The sequence below is a fragment of the Equus quagga genome, chromosome 13 (assembly GCF_021613505.1).
Source record: "Equus quagga isolate Etosha38 chromosome 13, UCLA_HA_Equagga_1.0, whole genome shotgun sequence".
Taxonomy (NCBI): Eukaryota; Metazoa; Chordata; class Mammalia; order Perissodactyla; family Equidae; genus Equus; species Equus quagga.
The window spans coordinates 83,310,936-83,332,094 of record NC_060279.1 but is presented as its reverse complement, the minus strand read 5'-3'; the positions used below and the strand labels follow the sequence as shown (position 1 = coordinate 83,332,094).

Here is a 21,159-nt window from a genome sequence, read left to right as displayed (position 1 = left end):
ATCATTTATTTGATACATCCTGTTATATTTTCTCTGTTAGTTTCTTTCTGGAACTTCTATTAGTTGGATGTTGGACCTTCTAAACTTCCATGTTTCTTTTTGTCTCTTGTTTTAATTTATGACCTTGGAGGGTTTCCTTAGTTTTCTTTCAAACCTTATATTAAGTTTATTACAGCAATATCTTTTCCTCCTTAGGAGTTCTGTCTTATCTACTTCTCTTTTTGGGTAGCTTCCCATATTTGTTTTAAAAGTGCAACATCTATCCAAATCTCAGGCTACCATAAACTTTGTTTCCTTCTCTTATTACATAACTTCCCCACTGTGGGTTTATTCTGTCTCTCAGTCTTTATTATGCTGATAGTTTTTTTGATATGTGATGATCCTTAGCTCTCTGTTCACATTTATGAATGATATGGTTTGACTATCCTAGGTAGATAGCAGGGGCCTCTTTGGATATTTTCCCTGTAGATCTGTTTCCCTGAAAGGGAAGGGTTACTGGGATCTCTGTATGCATGGGAAGGGCTGGTGAGTCAATGAATCTCCAAATTCCACGAAGGTTTCAATTTAGGCCACCAACTTAGTTCTTCATAAGTTCATTCAATTTTTCATAGTTTAAAATTTTTTTTTTTAAATATTTTATTTTTTCCTTTTTCTCCCCAAAGCCCCCCGGTACATAGTTGTGTATTCTTCGTTGTGGGTTCTTCTAGTTGTGGCATGTGGGACGCTGCCTCAGCGTGGTCTGATGAGCAGTGCCATGTCCGCGCCCAGGATTCAAACTAACGAAACACTGGGCCGCCTGCAGCGGAGCGCGCGAACTTAACCACTCGGCCACGGGGCCAGCCCCCATAGTTTAAAATTTTTAAATTGTATTGTTACATTCTTGTTTAAACTTCCAATGTTAGAGATAACACTAAATCCCTCTTTTTTCTTTCTTTTTTTTTTTTGCTGAGGAAGACCAGCCCAGAGCTAACATCTATTGCCAATCTTCTTTTTTGTTTGTTTGTTTGAGGAAGATTAGCCCTGAGCCAGCATCTGTGCCAGTCCTCCACTTTGTATGTGGGTTGCCACCAGAGTGTGGCTGATGAGCAGTGTAGGTCTGCACCTGGGATCTGAACCTGCCAACCCAGCCTGCCAAAGTGGAGTGCACTGAACTTAACCACTATGCCACGGGGCCAGCCCCTAAATCCCCTCTCACCCAGAATATCCAATCCCACTCCCCTCCCCAGAAGAAACACTTAGGGGTCAGATGTGTCTGTTCAGAACTTTAAGCATTTTCATACTTATATAAATGTATTAGAACTATATTTTAAATATCTAATACTCTATTATTCTGCAAAATTTGCTTTTTCAATGTCTTTTAGTGACATCAATATTATCAGTCCATTCTTTTAAACTGCTGCTCCAGCAGTATTTCTAGTCATGACTCTGTTGATGAGAATTTAGATTATTTCAGCATTAGATGTTCCAACCATATTCCCCTCCAAAGGGGTTATAGTGAACATTTAGAAAATTTCACTGCCTCCAAAGTGGCAGTGAAGAGGGTACTCATTTCTCCGCAGCTGCCAAATTTGATATTACATTATTTAAATTTGCAGCTCTTAACACTAGCAATGTTACACAAGGACTCATATTTATTGGCAATCTATATTCTTTTATTTGCCCATTCTCAACCTTTGTCCATTTTCATACTCCGTTAGTGTTCTGTACTTATTTATAGGTATTCTTACGTCTTCCCCTTTGTATTACAAATATTTTCATCCTTTTGCTTTTAACTTTGTTTAAAAGCATGCTAACTTTTAATATAATCAGCTTCATTAAGCTTTTCCTTTTGGCTTTTATTTTTGTCTATTTTAGTAAGATATGTCCAACACCACAGTCACAAACATATCCCTACTGTATTTTCTTCTAATGCTTTTACTTATTTACTTTAACATTTAGGATTTTATTAAACTGGAATTCATTTTTGTGAATGGTGTAAGGGTCACATTAAATTTACTTATAGAAGAGATAGTGGAGTGGGGAGGCTGTTAGCAGGGGGTGCTAACATAACTTTCACCTAGAAAAGCATTTAACAGTCTTGTCATCATGTCTCATTACCCACAGCCTCTACATAAGCCACTTCGAAGCCTGAACTTCTCTAGGAATTTTTTGGGCAGATTGGCTCCCATTACTGAAATCCCTAACATTCAAACATTTCAGGTAGAGCTGCTTCTGCTACATTTCATGAATCAATACTCTTCTCCCTTTTGTCTTTTACAAAATTTAACTCTTTCATGCACTGATGGCCCTTTCTTATGTGCTTTTTCTTTGCTACCTTTTACATTATCTGCTTAATGGGATATAGAGGGAAGATAAACATGTGCTTGTTAACTGCAAAAGGAAATCTCGGTTTTCCCAGTGAAAATTGATACTGACAAGTTGCCTTCAGAAAGGTTTTACAGGGGCCGGCTCCATGGCCAAGTGGTTAAGTTTGTGCCCTCCGCTGCGGCGGCCCAGGGTTCAGATCCTGGGAGCGGACATGGCACTGCTCGTCAGGCCACGTTGAGGCGGCATCCCACATCCCACAACTAGAAGGACATGCAACTAAGATATACAACTGTGTACAGGGAGGGTTTGGGGAGATAAAGCAGAAAAAAAAAAAAAGGTTTTACAAATTCATACTCCCTCACGTCAGTGCATACAAGTATCTCCTTTCCTGTGCTTTTGCACTGCACACTTATCAATGTGATATTGAAAAATGGGTAGTTCATTGGTTTAGCTTGTATTTCTTGTGATCCCAATGAGACTCAGTACTTACTACATGTTCATCAGTCATTTGCTGCCTCTTTATATCCTTTACCCATTGGGGGAGAAGTATCATTTTCTGAGTGATTTCGAGGAGCACTTTTATCCTGAGGATATGGATTTCATAAGTTACATATGTAATAATTTTCTCCAATTCTGATGTTTAAAAACCTTTTCTTTATACTGTTGTTGACTATATAAAAACTTAATAGAGGTCTTACACAGTCAAACCTAGAATCTTTATGTGTTTTGCTTCTGGATCTCATGTCATGTTTAGGAAGGTTGTTCTCACTCTGTGATTACAAAGTGTGTTACAGTGTCCTCTAATAACCGTTTCACATTTGGAAAAAGAATGAGGGGATTGTTTTTGTACAGAGCAGAATTAATTTTACCAATACTATTAAGCCACTGATATGAAACAGCACATTTTCCTTGTGTGTGTATCTATAGGAATGTATATTTGTGTATGTTCACACAGTATTTCAAACCTTAGAAAATTCTTTTTAGGATTTTGTTACGTACAAAGAGTTTGTAGGTTAATTTGGGGCCTGCTAACATCTGTATAATACTGAGTCTTCCCCTACAGAAGGATGAAATGTCTATTCAAGTCTTCCTTTTCATCCTCCATTAAACTTTCATTTTGTTTGTACCTATATTCATATGTGCATTGGTTACTGCACTGATTGCATTCTCAAAGCCTTCAGGAGTCAGGAAACAATACAAAATGTAAAACATGTTACATGTCAGGGAACAGGGAGTGGTTTGAACTGTGGAGAACTGGAAAACAGATGCTCACCTAAAGGGATTCACGTTCATTTTAAATTTGATGTATACCAAACCAAACATGTTTGTGGGCAGCCAGTTTGAGTACTGACCTGTAATTTCTTTTCCTCTCTAGTTTTGGAATTACAGCTTAGAAGCTTAACAACTTTTTCTGTTTTAAATAGAATATGGTTATTCTATAAATATTTTATTTAAATAGACATAGGTTTAATACACTCATCCACCTGGAATTTGGAGAGGGGAGTTCAAACTTACACTTTATTTTCTATTCTTCTTTGGTTGTCGATCATTTTAAGTTTTCTGTCTTTTTTAATATCCATTTCACATTTGTTTCAATGTAAATGATTACACCTCAATAAATTCTACTTATCTTATTACAAGTGATTTTTAAAATCTGGCTACTTTAGAACTGTTGAATATGTAATGAAGTTAGTTTTTCTTACCAACAAAGTCATATCCTATATATTCAGGCTGAAATAGAAGCTACCATCTTACTCTGTATCATCCTACTGTATTAGATACCCTTGTCACCCATCTTTAGAACAGTGACTACTGTTCTTAATCAAAATTATTTACAATCTCTTGAGTCTTGAGCTGCTGCTTGTTATTTCTCAGCTGATCATTGCTGAGATGATCAGGTCTTCTTTGTATACCACAGTATCTTTTCATCTTACATTAATGTTTATTGAGTGATTACTTTATGCTAGGCACTCTGCTGAGCAATTTACATGCATTATCTCATTTAATCCTCCCATTAACTTTTGAGGTAGTACCATTATTATTCCCATAATATAAATAAGACTAAAGCTTACAACGGACAAAATGTTCTCCAAAATTAGAGGGCTAGGAAATGGAAGAATAAGGATTGGAATCCAGATGTATTTGATGCTGGAATATGAGTTCTTAATTCTGGATAAGTATCTAAAGAATGAGATGGATACTGACATGAGATAGGGCTTTGGAAGGTAGACTGGAACAAAGTATTGGGGGTTTGGAGAAACTTCTAGGCTATTTTGAGGAATGTGTGCTTTAACCTAACAACTGTGGGATGCCAGTGAGGGGTTTTAATGAGGGAGAAGTGATATGCACAAACTGCTTTTAAATACAAGCAATGTGGACAATTGACAAAGGAAATGATAAATACAGGGAGAACAGTTAGAAAGCTATTTCCATAGTCCATGTCAAATAGATTACTGTGTATTGGACAAAGATGATGGAAATGGATTAAAGGAGTCAGATTCAAGGCATATTTAGGAGATAAAACCTAGAGGTCTTGGCAACTGACTGGACATGGAGGGTGAGGGAGAGGAAAGAGTCAAGAATGACTCCATAGTATGAATTCTCTCATGATGAGCAAGGTGTGCACGCTGCCTGAAAGATTTCCTGCAATCCTTACATTCATAGGGTCTCTCTCCAGTATGAATTCTTTGATGTAGAGTAAGAGATCCACTATAGCTAAAGGCTTTCCCACAAACATTGCATGCATAAGGTTTCTCTCCAGTATGAATTCGCTGATGTTGAGCAAGGCCTGCATTCTGGCTGAATGTTTTCCTACATTCCTTACACATATAAGGTTTTTCTCCAGTATGACTTCTCTGATGTTGTGCAAGCGATGAACTATTGCTAAAGGCTTTCCCACATTCAGTACATTCATAGGGTTTCTCTCCAGTATGAACCCTCTGATGTTGATCAAGGTATGCAATCTGGCTGAAGGCTTTCCTACATACTTTACATTCATAAGGTTTTTCTCCAGTATGAACTCTCTGATGTTGAGCAAGGTGTGCATATTGGCTGAAGGCTTTCCTGCATTCTTTACATTCATAGGGTCTCTCTCCAGTATGAATTCTCTGATGTACAATTAGGTATCCACGATGGCTAAAGGCTTTTGCACACACGTTACATACATAAGGTTTCTCTCCTGTATGAATTCTCTGATGTTGGGCAAGAAATGAACCATTACTAAAGGCCTTTCCACATTCAATACATTCGAAAGGTCTCTCTCCAGTATGAACTCTCTGATGTTGAGTCAAGTGTGCAATCTGGCTGAAGGCTTTTTTACATTCTTTACACTGATAAGGTTTCTCTCCAGTATGAACTCTCTGATGTTGAGCAAGGTGTGCATTCTGGCTGAAGGCTTTCCTACATTCTTTACATTCATAAGGTTTCTCTCCAGTATGTATTCTCTTATGTTGAGCTAGGTTCGCACTCTGGCTGAAGGTTTTCCCACATTCAACACATGCGTAGGGTTTCTCTCCAGTGTGAATTCTCTGATGAAGAGTAAGAGATGAGCTCTGGTTGAAAACTTTCTCACATTCATTACATTTCAAAAGTTTCTTTTCTACATAGACTTTCTTATGTTTCATTTGAACAGGTTTTTTTTGGTAACTTCTCTTTTGTGGCTCATGCTTACGTACTCTTTCTTTGGTGGGAAAACTCTGTTTTATAGCAAATATTGCATCCTGATGGAAAGTTTGCCAGGACTTAGTGTATTCAGTACTTGGATTTTTAGAGGGCATACTTTTATGAGTGATCATCAGTTGGCTAGAATGTACCTTCTGACTTCCCGACTGTTTCTTAAACCAGTCCTCACTTTTACAGTCTTCTCTCCAACTGGTGCAGTCAAGGCTATAACTAAGATCGCTTCTTCCCATTGTTGCTACTCTGGATGATTCTTCATAAATAACTTGCTCTGATGAAAATTCATTGTTTTTAAGTGCATACTCCCAATCTAAAAGATATCAAGAAAACAAATGTCTTTTGTATTTATGCATTAGAGAACTTCTAAAACAAAAATTCGTGAATAAAATATATAACAAGTTGGAGGAGTTAACTGCTGTTAAATAAAATCTAAAAAGTATGAGATATATTAAGAATGAGAATTAAAGAAAGTTGATTAAGGAAATAAATTAATCATACTTAACTAGTAAGGTGAATATCAGAAAAATTTTTAAAAGTCATCTAAAATCACAATCATCATTTTCTATCTATAATAATATAACAGTCTCCAAACACCCTTCCTGTCCTGCCTCAGATTATCCTGCATTCAAGCTAAGTTCATCATCTTTAAAAAACCAATTTCATAATGTCATCGTGGCTAAAAAACCTCCATAAGATCACCAGACCCAAAGACACACCAGGTACTATTAGTTGCCTTAGGTTGTACATGAAAGTCTATGGTTAAACTTCTGCAGCCTGAAAAATGTCTTCCTGGATATAATTTTCTTGGTGATACATTCCAACCAAATGTAAATTTTCAACTGATCACAAAGCTATGGTGCCTTTGTACAGAAGTAATTTTGTATCAAATTGCTTGATTTTATTAACCCACACTGGACTTAATTTTCCTTCCCCTTTACATTCCCAAATCAAATCACCTGTTTTGCTCAAGACTTTCCAATGGTTTCTCACCACATTTATAATAAAACTAAAATTCCTATCATGCTTTACAAAGCCAATGTGGCACATGAACATAAATGTAAAATCTTTAATAAAATTATAGCAAATCAAATCCAGGAAACATGAAAGCATAATCATGACCAAGTAGAGTTTATCCCAGGAATGCAAGATTTGTTTAATATGTGAAAATCAATCAGTATAATTGACCACATTAACAGATTAAAGATGGAAAATCATATGATCATTTCAATAGAAGTCGAAACAGTATTTGACTGAATTCAACATCTGTTTATTATAAAAACTCTCAGCAAACCAGGAATAGAAAGGAACTTCCTCAAACTGATAAAGGACATCTAAGAAAAACCTGTAACATCATAATGGTGAAAGACTGAACACATTTTCCCTTAAGACTCAGAAAAATGCAAATATATCTGCTCTTACCAATTTTCTTCAACATTGTACAGGAGATCCTAGCTATTGCAATAAATCAAGAAAAAGAAGGCATAAGGATCAAAAAGGAAGAAATAAAACTATATTTGCAGATAACATGATTGTCTATGCAAAAAATCTTAACCCACAAAAAAACTACTAGAATGACAACAAAATAAATCTAGCAAGGTCATAAGATATAAAGCTAATATAAAAATTAATTTACATGTTCGCATCCTAGCAGCAAACAATTGGAAAATGGAACGTTTAAGAATTCTATTTATAATAGCATCAAAAAAACCCCATAAAAGACACGGGGAAGGTGCCTGCCCTGTGGCCAAGTGGTTAAATTCAGTGCGCTCCACTTCAGCAGCCCAGGTTTGGTTCCCAGGTCAGACCTACACCACTTTTCAGTGGCCATGCTGTGGTGGCGACCTACATGCAAAATAGAGGAGTACTGAGACAGATGTTAGCTCAGGGGGAATGTTCCTCAAGCTAAAAGAGGAAGATTGGCAACAGATGTTGGCTCAGGGCCAATGTTCCACAGCAAAAAAAAAAAAAGAAAAAAATTTGTTAGATATATAAGACCACTACACAATACTACAGAACATTGCTAAGAGAAATTAAAGAAGACTGTAATAAATGGCTAAATAAGCTATATTTATGAACTGGAAAATTCAATGATGTTAGGATGTCGGTTCTGGCAAAACTCATGTATAGATTCAACATAATCTCAATCAAAATCTCAGCAGGCTTTTTGGGTAGAAATTCCCAACTTTATTCTAAAATTTATATGGAAACACAAATGACCTAAGACAGTCAAAGTGATTTTACAAATTGGAATATCTGATATCAAAACTTATTATAAACGTACAGTAATCAAGACAGTAGGGTATTGGTGAAAGGACAGACATCTAGATCAACAGAATAGAGTTCAGAACTAGACCCAGGCATAATATGGTCAACTGATTTTCAACAAAGGGCACTGGAGCAACTGTATATCCAAATGGGAAAAAAAAAGTCCTCAACCTCTACCTCACACAAGATACAAAAATTAGCTCAGTGGATCATGTATCAAAATGTAAAAGCTGAAATTATAAAATTCATAGGAGAAAATCTAGAAAAAAATCTTTGTGACCTGGGGATAGCAAGAATTTCTTAGATATGATACAAAAAGCTCCAACCAAGACAAATTAATAAATTAGAACTTTACAAAAGTTGAAAACGTTGGATGTTCAAAAAACAGCAGTAGGAACACGCCACAACTGGCATACATATATCCCAATACATACAAATGACAAAGGACTTGTATTAAGACTATAAAAAGAACTCTTACAATTCAATAATAAGAAAAATAACCCAATAAAACATGGGCAAAAGATTTGAACAAACACTTAACAAAAGATATATGAATGGCCAATAAGCACATGAAAAGATGCTCAATATTATTAGTCATCAGAGAAATGCATATTAAAACCACAATGAAATACCACAACACAACCATTAGAATGAATAAAATTAAAAATAGTGACAATACCCAGATATGATGAGGATGTAGAGCAACTAGAACTCTCATATATTACTGGTGGTGATGCAATGATACAGTCACTTTGGAAAACTATTTGGCAGTTTCTTAACAAGTTAAAAATAGTCCTACCACATGACTTAGTTTTTCTACTTTTAGATATTTACCTGAGAGAAATGAAAACATATGTCCACACAAAGTCCTGTACCTGAGAGCATCATAGCAGCTTTATTTATAATAGCCAAAAACTGGAAACAACCCAAATGTCACCAGTAGGAGAATGGAAAAAAAAAATGTGGAATATCTACACACTACACTACTCAGCAATAAAAGGAATAAACTATTCATACATGGGCAACAATATGGATGATTTTCAAAATCATTATGGTGAACAAAATAAGCCAGACATAACAGAATATATACTATATGATTCCATTTCGTTTAGATGCAAACTAATCTAAAATGACAAAGATTAGATTAAATATTTGGAGCCAGGAGTGGAGATGGTTTCACAGGTGTATACAACTGTCAGAACTCATCACATTGGATAATTCATATGGATGCAATGTACTATATGTGTAAATAATTCCTTAATAAAGTTATTAAGAAAAAAATATAGACGGAAACAAGAAAGGTAACTAAAGACAGACTTTGATAACATAATAAAAAGGTAAAACTCAGTATATATAACAAGCTCTTTACACTCAAAATAGAGACTACACCTTAGAACCTATACCAAACTATATATTAGGCTATACAAAATCTTCAAATTGTTAGAAAGTAGAATTAGTACTAATTATTGTATGATCAAATATGATAAAACAATTTGATCAAAATCAATAAAACCAGAAAACTTTCTTTTAAACAACTCCTGTTTAAAAGGGAAATTTTTAAAAAGTAGGTTATCTAGAAGACAGCAATAACAAAAACACTAATATCAGGATCTATGGAAGACAGCTGAAGCTATATTCAGAGGAAAATTCATAGCCCTTAATTTCTTTAGTGAATAAGAGAATGAAATGAATAGATTAAGCTTTCATTTCAGCAAAATGGAGAACAAAATAAACCTAAGAAAATTAGAAGGAAAGAATCTCTCTTAGTAAAGAGAAAAGCAGAAAATAGAGAACTGAATAAAAGAAGAATGGTAACACTAACAGATAAATCCATAAGCTAGATTTCAAAAAGAAAAGAAAATTGATTAATGAGTAGCAACTGAGTAATTTTTTTAAAAAACAGCTATACAAAATAAGAAATTAAAATTGGAAACTACTATAGCTATAAAAGAAGTAAAAATAATTATAAGATTATTTTGCTCAGAATCATGGAAATAAATCTGATAAGCTAAATGCAAAGGAAAATTATCTAGAAAAATAAAAATTTACAAAATTTAATGCAAGACTGAAACTGTCGAGAGTGCATTTACCAGAGAGGACATTGAGAAAGTTGTCTAAGATACACTTCCCCACAAAGGCCCCAATACAGGGTTTATATCTCAAACTCTTAACACTAGTGATCTCATCCATTCACACTATCACCTCTAAATCAGACTTTTTTTCTGAGCCTCTGTCTCCCTCCAATGGCATGTTGCATTTCTTCACTTGGAAATCTCCTCATCTCACAAAAATAAGTTTCTTATGTCCCAAGCCAAATTCACCATCTTTCCCCCTATCAACCTATTCTTTCTTCTGACTTGTTTCTATTAAACGGTATCACCTTCCAGTTACCCAGACTTCAAAATACAACTGGAAATGCTTTCTTTTTCCCTTTGATGGTTTTTAAACCCCTGAATAATCCCAAGAATTTAACAGAATGACTTTCTCAAAGTAGCAACTCAATGAATCTTGGTAAAAGAATAAGTGAATAAATAATCAACCTTTAATCTAAAAGGAATGAGTGACTGAAAAGGGAAAAAAAACAGGCATTGCTGTGTCTGGATTTTTAAAAATGTGATGGAGCAACTTGTGCAAAACTAAAAATCAAGGACAAGGAGATACTATGACATTTGGATCCAGAGAATAGGAAAAGGTTATCAGAGAAGACAGTAACGTGAAAGAATATATACAAGGAGATTAGGCTGGTGAGCTTATGCTAAAGACGCCTCAATGTTTCTTCCCAGGCCTTGAGCCTTTAAGAAAAGCTACCCGGGAAACATTAATTATGAGCTGGAACCTTTCAGAATAGCTAAGCTTTTCCTTGCCATGGCCTCTACCTCCCTAGTTCTCTCTCACTCACCAGGGCATGTGCCTCTTGTCCCCTCCTTCTTCACCATCCAGGGCTCTTTTCCTTGCTCCAATAATGAGATCACATCTGGCTTAGAAACTGAAACTCCTGCTTGCAAAAAATAAAAGGGTAATTAGCCAAGCCCATAAATCATATCAAGTTCCTGGTCATCAGGAAGGCATATTATAGAGGGGAGTTGAGGAAGAGATGAAGTATTCTAAGAATGGGGAGGATGAAGCTGCAGAAATAGTCTAATGAGGCTGCCAATTCTCAACCTATTTTGGGGAGCACAAAGAGAAATTTAACGAAGTACATCAGAGGCTTCCCAAACATTACGCTGGAGAGCAGCCCTGCATGTCGATTCTGCATTATGGGGAGACTGCCTTACCCAGTGACACCAGGCTTCTATAGTTCTCCAACATCACTTTCCTGTACAAATTCCTCTGAGCAGGGTTCAGCCATTGCCACTCCTCTTGAGAGAAATCGACAGCCACATCCCCAAATGTCACCAAATCCTGAAATGACATAAACGTATTCTTACTCAACTAGTGTTCTTACCCTCATATGGGCATAGCTTAAAGAGTTAAATTGTCTATACTTTTAGAGAGAAATATTTCATATAGTGAAATTTTCTGGCAGTACCTTAGGTTCTGAGCAATACATGTCAAGTAATTGCTCAATGACTTTTCTGTGCTTAGTTTTGATATTCTGTCACGGAAAGTGTACAATTTCAGAAATAGTCTCTACTGATGAAGAAAAGATAACACAGAGAATGAGCAATAACAGAAGACTGTAAACAATCAAGTGCAAAATATTAATATTATTCATACTAAATGCTAGAGCATTTCTCAATACGGAAAATCCCGATGGACTGGGGCAGTGAAGAAAGGAGGAGGCAGGAACATGAGTGAGTTAAGTCTCACAAGATATAAGTGGTCTAAACAAGCATTTTTCCAAACTCTACAATGGAATGGTCAGTGTTTCAGCTATATCATTAGGGTATATATATATGAAAATACATTTGATGCTTATAATATTTTTCTGAAATTAACTAATAAAAATAGTAAACAAGTTTTACAGTGATTTTGCAAAAATATAACTTCTTCAAATGTATGTCATAACAGAGAACAATTGGTGTCAAGAAAAGATTATCTAACAGCCCTTGATAACCCCACTGTTTCAAAGACAGCTGGTAACTTATCATGCTACCTAAGAGACAAAACAATAGTAAATTTCAGGCACTATTAAATAGTAAACATTTCAAATGTGATAATGAAATGCATCAAAAAATACCTACAGCTCTCACTAGAGGAACATACCGACTTGTGCATGTTTCATGAGCAAGGGTTTTTTTAATGTTACAGTACAGCTCGCAAATATGACTATGTTGAATTAAAGATCTTTATAACATGGAATAAGACCTAGTCTGCTCCCTAAAAATTCAAAATAGGTATTCTTACTAACGAGGTAAATCTGCTCCAGACTTACCACGGCTTGCTGTATGGCTTGGTATATGCTTCTTAGGTATGGCATGTCACAGAGCAAAGCCTATGCTTGAGCTGGCTGATATACAGATGCACTCAATGGTACAAACCTGAACAGTTGAACTCACTTGTTAAGTATTGAAATACCACCACAGTTTGGTAAGCAGCTACTGCACTGAGCCCTGCTAGTGACCATCCCAGATCTCCCCCAAATCCAGCAGCTGAGGGGAATGCCCAGCATGGCAGCAGCCTCCACGATCCAAGCTGGGGTAAGTTCTGGTGTGTGCCCTTGCCTTGGTGCTTGTCAAATATGAACGTCACTCCTCTTCTTTGTGTGTATGTGTGTGAGGAACATTGTCCCTCAGCTAACATCTGTGCCAATCTTCCTCTACCTTGCATGTGGGAGGCTGCCTCAGCATGGCTTGACAAGCGGTGTGTAGGTCAGTGCCTGGGATCCGAACCCACGAACCCCAGGCCGCCAAAGAAGAGCGCGTGAACTTAGCCACTACATCACCAGGCCGGCCCCCCTTCAAATATTTTTCTATTTATTTTGATTTGATAAAACAGGAGTTTCATATAATTTTGTCATCTTTAAAGAAACTTAGAAAATAATGTCTAGTATTTCTACCCTCAGTGGATTTTTCGCCTTTTTAAGTTCAAGAATTGGAAGTCCTCCATGCCCCATACCTACTTACCATGTCAACCTTCGTCCTAGAAGCAATCAAAATTTACAGTTAGTGTATATTTGTTCAGATGTTTCCTTACACAGACATGTCTATGATTGTCTACACCTATTCATTTATTTAACATCACTTATATTGAACGGATAATATTACCTGGTATAAATATGCCATGGCTTATTTACTAACCCCTTGCTTATTTTCAGTTAGATGAATCTTAATTTTCACTATGATGCTGCAAAAGTCTCTAATTATCTTCTTAAAATAAATTCCTGGAAATTTTGTCTCTCCATTGAGACGAGGATTTCCCAAACTTACTTAACCTCAGAAAAAACTTTAAACTACACTATTTTGACCCAGTAAGAATAGGAGCTAATGAAAAAATAATTCAGGTTGGGAGTAAAGTGTTGACCTGTACTCAAAGAAATACTGAGAGGGGTTTTTCAGGTACAAGGAAAATGGAAGCATAGACATACAAGAAGAAATTAAGTGCCTCAAAAAACTAACTGTAAACTAAATAGCTGCTAATAATATCTTGGAGTTAAACCACTATAGGAGTCTTGTTCAGGAAGTGGTAAGAGTACTGATTATAGAAAGAAGAAAGATTATTACATAATGAGTAATGGATACATGTTATCCTAGAGTGGCCACTAAAAGAATAATAAAAATAATGTATAATTAACTAGATAATAAGGAAAAAATATCTAATTTATCCAAAAGAAGGCAAAAAGGAGAAATAAAGGAACAAAGAACAGACGGGGTAAGTAGAAAAGGAACTGCAATATGGGGTAGACAAACACAGATGTATCAGTAATTCTATCAAGTGAAAGTGTACTAAACACTAATTGAAAGACCAAGATTATCACACTAGATTTAAAAAACCAACCAACGTTTTGTGGGGAAACTCAGGGACCTATGGAAGGTACACAGGGCTGAGTGCCCAGCTAAGAGCACGGGGGGAAAAGCCAACCAACCAACTACATGCTGTTTACAAGAGGCATACTTTAAATATAACCTTTAGAGGCAGAGGTTCTCAAAAGGTGTGCACTAAAATCATCCTGGGACTCAACAGAAATGTGGTTTCTGGGCCCCACCACCAGAGACTGTGATTCAGGAGGTCTGGGTGGGTCCTGGAAACAAGTCGGACTGATGGGCTCTGTCTATTCTACACGTCATTCCCTCTGCTTTCTCCTTCCGTTACCTATTCGTGGCAGGAGAGAAGGGCTCGCTGCCTCCCTGGTCACAGTCACAGACGAGGAATTCATTCCCTTTTTATTCATACATTAATTTGGTAAATATTTACTGAATGCCTACTACCTATACTGTTCTAAGAGTTGGGAATACAAAGGTGAACAAAATATAGCCCCTCCCCTTGTGGAGTTAATATTCTAATAGAGGAGAAAGACATTAAACATAAGGTCATACAATGTCGGGCAGTGTTAACTACTATGACAAAAAACCAGGTAAGGTGATTGAGAGTGACAGTGGAGTTTGTTTTAGATAAGATGATCAAGGTAAACCTAAATGAAGAGGTAATGTTTGAACAGCAATCTAAATAAAGTGGGAGAGCAACACGCCATCATCTAGGGAAGAGACTTACCAAAGAGGGAGGAGAAATGCAGAAGTTCAGAGACAGGAAAGAGCTTGGTAAAAACTTGTAGAAAATAAGGTCTGGCATAGCCAGAAGCCGGACCACCTGGGGCCTCATTGGACATGGTAAGGACACTGGATTTCATTCCAGGTAAAATGGGCAGCCCATGAAGGTTCTGGGCAAAGGAATGAAATGCTGTGCTTCATCACACTGGACACACTGCTCCACAGAGGCTCGTTATTTTCTACCACCTTCTTCAAACCATCACTCGCTGTCATCTATGCTACTGACCCTCAACATACAATTACAACTTCCTGCACCTGACACAGTCACTAGTGACGTGGATATGTCACTTTCCTCCCTTGGCCTCTTTTTCCTCATCTGTAAAATGAATGACTTGGACAAGATCACCCATAGTTTTCTTCCTACCTTTATCATTTTATGAGCCTAGATCTGTGCTGTCCAATACACTAGCTACTAGCCACATGTGGCTATTTAAATTTAAATCAATTAATATTAAAAATTCAGTCTTAGTCACACTAGTACGTACAAGTGCTCCATAGCCACGTGTGGCTAGTCCTCCCGTCGTGGACAGTGCAGATACGGAACCCTTCATCCTCACAGGACGTTCTACTGGACAGTGCTGCTCTGGCTGATTTCTGCTTCCGGCTCATCTTCCTCTTTTCAACCATTCTCTATATTTTCATCTAACAGTTTGTATGGTTTTATTTTCTATATTTAACCTACAGAATGTATTTAACCTTGAAGTATAAGGAAGAAATTTTTTTCTAAATGAATAAATAATCCATCACTTCTCCACTGATTTAATATAACATCTCTACAGTATCATATAATAAAGAAATGAGCAGACACTAAATTCCAGGAAGACAAAGACAGTGTGTCTTTTTATTTGCCACAGTATTGCCAGCACTTAGTATACAGTAAATCTTTAATAACTATATGTTCATTCAATGAATAAATATTTTCCACTCTTATTTATATTTGCATTTGTTTCAGGACATTATATGCTGATCTTTTCATTTGTTCTGGTTCCTATTCCACCCTAGTTACTGTTTTCATTATTATAGATGTATGTAGCCATTTTTTAAATATAGATTTAAGTACTCCCTCCTATTATTCTCCTTTTTTCAAAAAATTTCCAGCTATTTTTCCATATTAATTCCAGTAATCTTAACTGGATGACCTAGAACATCCTGGCTGTAGCCCACCACTAACTCAACATGTCCCTAAAACAGGACCTCATCACTTCCATGGAATCCTACTTTTCAAAGCCCACAGAGTGCCTGAGAAAATCCCTGCCCTCGCTGACCCACATTTTAATACTCAAGCCCAGCACATCCCTCTCCTCAAAATCACCTTGTGCAAGAGACCCTGTCATGTACTGTGACTAAGACTACCCAATAGCCCTCGTCTTGCCTTCCTCTCAAACCCAGGTCTGTGGAAAAGCTCTAAGCTAGTGGTCACATCCGAACACACACCTTGACCTCAGTGAATCAAGTCCCTACAATGAAGGCTTTCATATCCTACCAAGGGGTCTATTTTTGCCTCTTGAGAGCTCCTGACGGAACACCTAACCCAGAGGGGGTGCTACACTCTTTCTTGAATGAAGATGAAAATGGTGGCTGAGGAAAAGAAAAGGAGGCTCACGGGGCTTTTGGGGACCTCCTTTTACTGGATCTGAGAACACGAGGACCAGGTCACTGAATGAATGGGATTTTGTTAGGCTGGGGAATTTCAGAAGAAAAGCAAAATGTTCATATAAAACCTGAAAAGGCATGTCAGGGAAGACAGAAGAAATGCTTCCTTACCTTGGACATGGCTTTAAGAATTTATGACAGCTCTTCTGTCCTCCCCCTTCAGGCTCCTCGGAGAAGGGCAGTGTCTGGAGAAAACAGAGCTGGAGAGGGAGAAAGAAACCATAAAATGCCAGATCCACCCTCAGCTCCAGGCCCACCAGCCTAGAAACCCTCCTTTCCTTCTCTTTGCCCTTCTCCCCCACCACCACAGAAGTAGATTAGAAGTGTCACTGAATTGGTCATTCCTATCTAAATTTACAGTTCTTTTCCTCATGTGCTTTAGATCTTGAGAATGCAATATAAACTTTCTGTGCATAAGTCACCTCCTCATTTATACTTAGAAACAATAACAGTATTTACCCTTCAGAATGGCACTACCAAGTAAGGATTATTTTGCACTTCACACATGAAGGCTCTTCAGTGAAATTATCCAAGGCTTCATGGGAGTAAGTAATTGAGTCCAGATGGAATCCAGGTCTGACTTTAGTCTTTCTACCAGATGATGATGTTGAAAGGAAATATGTCCCCACCCTTTCTACAAATACAAGAGAAAGCTACAAAGTGAATGCCTCATAGAAAGCATCTTTACAGAGTAGGCATCAGAGGGGTCATGTGGTCCAGAGGACACTGGACCAAAGAGTCAAGACATCCTGCTTCTGGTCCTGGCTTATAACAAACTGCACCTGAAAACCAATCTTAACTTTTCTGAGAAATTTCCTTAGAGAGAGACGGGGAGAACTAGGCATGAACAGTCATTGAAACCCCTTAATCATGAGTTATTCTCCACTAAATCTCACTGGCTTGGAGAGTAAAGGAGCCTAACTTAGTGGTAAGAACCACTAGGTCTGGGGATCAGAAGCCCTGCACTCAAATACCCCATCCACCACTCATTTGCTCTGCAACCTCCCTGGAGTTAAGGAACCACTCCAAACCTCAGTTTCCTCCTCAGTGAAATGGGACCTACTCCCTATCGATTGCTGGGGGGATCACGAGATGATCCACATAAAGCATTTAGCACAGTGCCTGGACATCCTTCAGCTGGACAAATGTCAGTCATTCAGTCATTTATTTTCATAAACAGCACACAGTAGGTCCCCCCTTTCTCTTTCCTCTTCAGTTCCTTGCTAGCAGAGGGACAGAAGACCTGTGCGAGGCGGCCCAGAGTTTCGTTGGTTCGAATCCTGGGCCCGGACATGGCACTGCTCATCAAACGACCCTGAGGCAGCGTCCCACATGCCACAACTAGAAGGACCCACAACGAAGAATATACAACTATGTACCGGGGGGGCTTTGGGGAGAAAAAGGAAAAAATAAAATCTTAAAAAAAAAAAAGACCGACCTGTGCGAGAGAGGGCTCAGGTTCGGCAGCCACTGGCCTGCTCCTCCTCTTCGCTCCCTCCCTCTCTGTCCCCCTCAAGCTCCATCTTTCCCCTTCATCTCAGTCTCCCCCACGACGCGGCCTCCCCAAGCACGCGCACAACCTCCTGCCCCCACTCAAGCCACACAACCCCTCACGCCGGCAGCTCCGCTGGCAGCCTGTGGACAGTCCCCCACGGCAGCCCGCCCTCCCCTCACCATGGGTCACACAAGACCACTCCTAGTCACACTGTCACAATCACTGGCTTGATGACACTCAGGGATACACGGCGTCACACATGGTTCTAAGGTCACACAATCTCACGCAGTCTCACATGACCACACACACTGCCACGGTTTCACACGGTCACACTCACTGTCACAGATGGTCACACATGGTAACGGCCTCACACTATCACACACATTCTCAAGCACTGTCACACAGTCTCACACGTGTCCCACACAAACGGGGAAACTGTTCACACACACATAGTGGCACGGTCTCACACACGGTCACACAGTCCCATGCACACGGTCACACTGTTCACACACAGCCCCGCACACGGTGACATGGTCTCACACTCCCTCACACGTTCTCAAACGCTGTCACACACGGTGGCACGGTCTCACACGCTGTCACAGGCCCCCTCACACGCCCGCTCCAGCCCGGCAGGCCCAGGCGCGCGCCCGCTCGCGGACTCCTCACCGCCTCCTCCCTGCCGGTCGGCACCTCGCTCCGCGCGGTCGGCGGAGACCCGGAGCACAGCGCCCCGCGGGCCGGGGCGGGGCCTCGATCTCGGTCCCTCCGGTGGACTCACAAAGGCGCCGCGGCGCTCGGGCGGGCCGCCGGGGCCGGCCGCAGTGGCCGCTGGGAAATGCAGTTCGGGGCCGGGCGCGGTGCGGCGCGAGGCATCCTGGGACGGCTCTCCGAGAACGCCAGGGCGGCAGGCGTTTCCCGCCTCCTCCCTTTCGAGTCGTCTCTGCCACGCTCCCTAACCCCTGACCCTCCGACCCAGAACGAGGACCGCGTCGGCCCTCTCAAGCGGCCGGACCCATCGCCTCCAACCCGTTCTCGCCCGGGCTTAGGCGAGCCGGCTCAGACTGCGCAGGCGCAGCTGCCTTGCGTCCCGAAGGCGCCCAGAGCCGGTGCACGCTCCAGGAGCGCAGAGGCGACGGGGCTGGGATGTGCACGCGCAGTGGGCGGGCCTGGGCGGGCCTGGGCGGGCCTGGGCGGGCTCCGGACCTGGCACTGGGAAAACCGAGCTGGCGGGGCGCGCGGGAGAGGGTCCGGGTGTGGGTTGGGGCTCGGGTTGCCCTGGATTTCTTTCCTTTCTTTATTTTTCTGTTTCTTCTCTCTCCTCCTTATCCTGTCTTTCATTTGCCCTTTATTGACGGCCTACTGTGTGCCAGGCACTGTTGTATGTGCTGGGGACGCAACTGTGAACACACAAAAATCCCCATCCACGGAGGTGACATTCTAAGGCGCGAGAAATTCAATAGAAAAACAAAAGGATACTGATATATATTGGGAATTGTTACATGTGTCGACGAAAATAATCCATAACCAATCTATAAATGAAAATTTGGGTGAGTTTATTCTGAGCTAAAATCTGAGGACTATGGTGCAGTAGAATCTTTCCACTGTGGGGACTGGAATTGGCCACCCCAAGATATGCCTCTTTGGCATGATGATTATTTGTGGCTTGTTACTTTGCAGACAGGAAAGCAACTGAAAAGTAGAAGTTGCTTGCCTTTGTTAGGAGACATTTACATTTGTAAGGTAAATCTCTATCTGTAAAGGTGCCTCCCTCTCTGTACCAGGAAGAAGAAAGGAGATGACCTTCTCTCTAGAAACTCTTAATGCCAAAGGCAAGGACTTAAATCTGCATTTTATTGTGCTTGTCTGGTAACCTCCTGTAACTGACTTCCCTCCCCCTCCCAACGTTGGCATTTCTTCAGGATTAAGCATCTTTCCTTAGGCTAGGAACTGATTGCTGCGCTCACCTGTGACCACCCAGCTCGAGACAATAGACTTGCTTCCTGCTACGCCCACTGAGATAGCAGACCCACTACCTGCTGTGTCCATCAAGCGCTGTGCCGACAGGGCAATCGTGTGACTATTGTGGGAAGGACATTTCAATCATATGTGAAATATCCTGTTTGGGGGTATATAACCACTCTGTGCACCCCACTTCTTCGGTGCCCTTTCTTCCTTCGGAAAGAAAGGCCCCAGGCCATGGTTCCTCATAAAGCTTTGTTTAATCTTCTCTCGCTATTCTGTCTCACGTGAATTTAATTTGTTCTCCAGCCAGACAAACCCACATTTGGGAAGAGGAAATGTCTTCTTCCCCTACAACCTTTATCTCAACGGCCTTTGTTCTTGCCATAGGGAATCTCTAAAGCAGATATACAATGCATGCTCAATGGCCATGGTCAGGCCCTTTTGGAAAGACAAGGTCAGGCCAAATTAGGTTTACACCAAATGGCTTCCTCATATACTACAATATGCTATTGCTTGCCATTTTTATTTGTCACATGTTATAAAGAAAAGCAGGGTATAAAGATCACTCGTCCAGTTCTTTGTTGTTTCAGTTATACCCTCTTGTTCCTATTCAACGTTGTCTTTGACAGTGTTTTATAAACTCCTACCACTAGTCTTAACTCCAATTCAGGTCTGAACCCTTCCGAAACTGGGTTATAGGCTCCTGTACTTCAATGTACATTGTCTCACCAAAGTCACCAATGACAAAAAGCATATGACCTGGGAATTTTTATATTGAAAAATTTTAAAATGCAAATATTTACAAAGATATTGAAACATTGTTTATAGTAATAAAATGTTGAATGTAAACAATATGACTACAAGTAGACGAATGATGAAATAACAGTGCCTTTATCTGCTTGAAAACTATATGACTTATTGCTGATGAAGCAACACGTGAAAAGACTTTTTTTTTTAAGGAGGAACAGAGCTATTACAATTGCAATAATGCGTTGACAAAAATCCATAATGAATCTCTAAATGAAAATTGGGATGAGTTTATTAAAGCCAGAGCTGAGGACTAGCTTAGCCCGGGGCCTTCCTTCCCCAAGG

General features: G+C 39.6%; 1 protein-coding gene across 2 annotated transcripts; it reads right to left on the bottom strand.

The window, feature by feature from the left end:
- Positions 1-1,227: 1,227 nt before the first annotated feature.
- ZNF583 (zinc finger protein 583) lies at positions 1,228-19,052 on the bottom strand. Of its 2 annotated transcripts, XM_046681602.1 has the most exons (5): positions 18,772-19,052; positions 16,722-16,810; positions 11,526-11,652; positions 11,150-11,248; positions 1,228-6,295 (listed from the first exon to the last, which is right to left on the bottom strand). In XM_046681602.1, the coding sequence occupies exons 2-5, from the start codon at positions 16,728-16,730 to the stop codon at positions 4,818-4,820; spliced, it is 1,713 nt and encodes a 570-aa protein (XP_046537558.1). In that variant the 5' UTR covers positions 16,731-16,810; positions 18,772-19,052; the 3' UTR covers positions 1,228-4,817. The 2 variants fall into 2 exon arrangements, with proteins under 2 accessions (XP_046537558.1, XP_046537559.1); XM_046681603.1 differs by lacking the exons at positions 16,722-16,810; positions 18,772-19,052 and having other exon boundaries at positions 1,229-6,295; positions 11,150-11,245; positions 11,526-11,664.
- Positions 19,053-21,159: the final 2,107 nt, after the last annotated feature.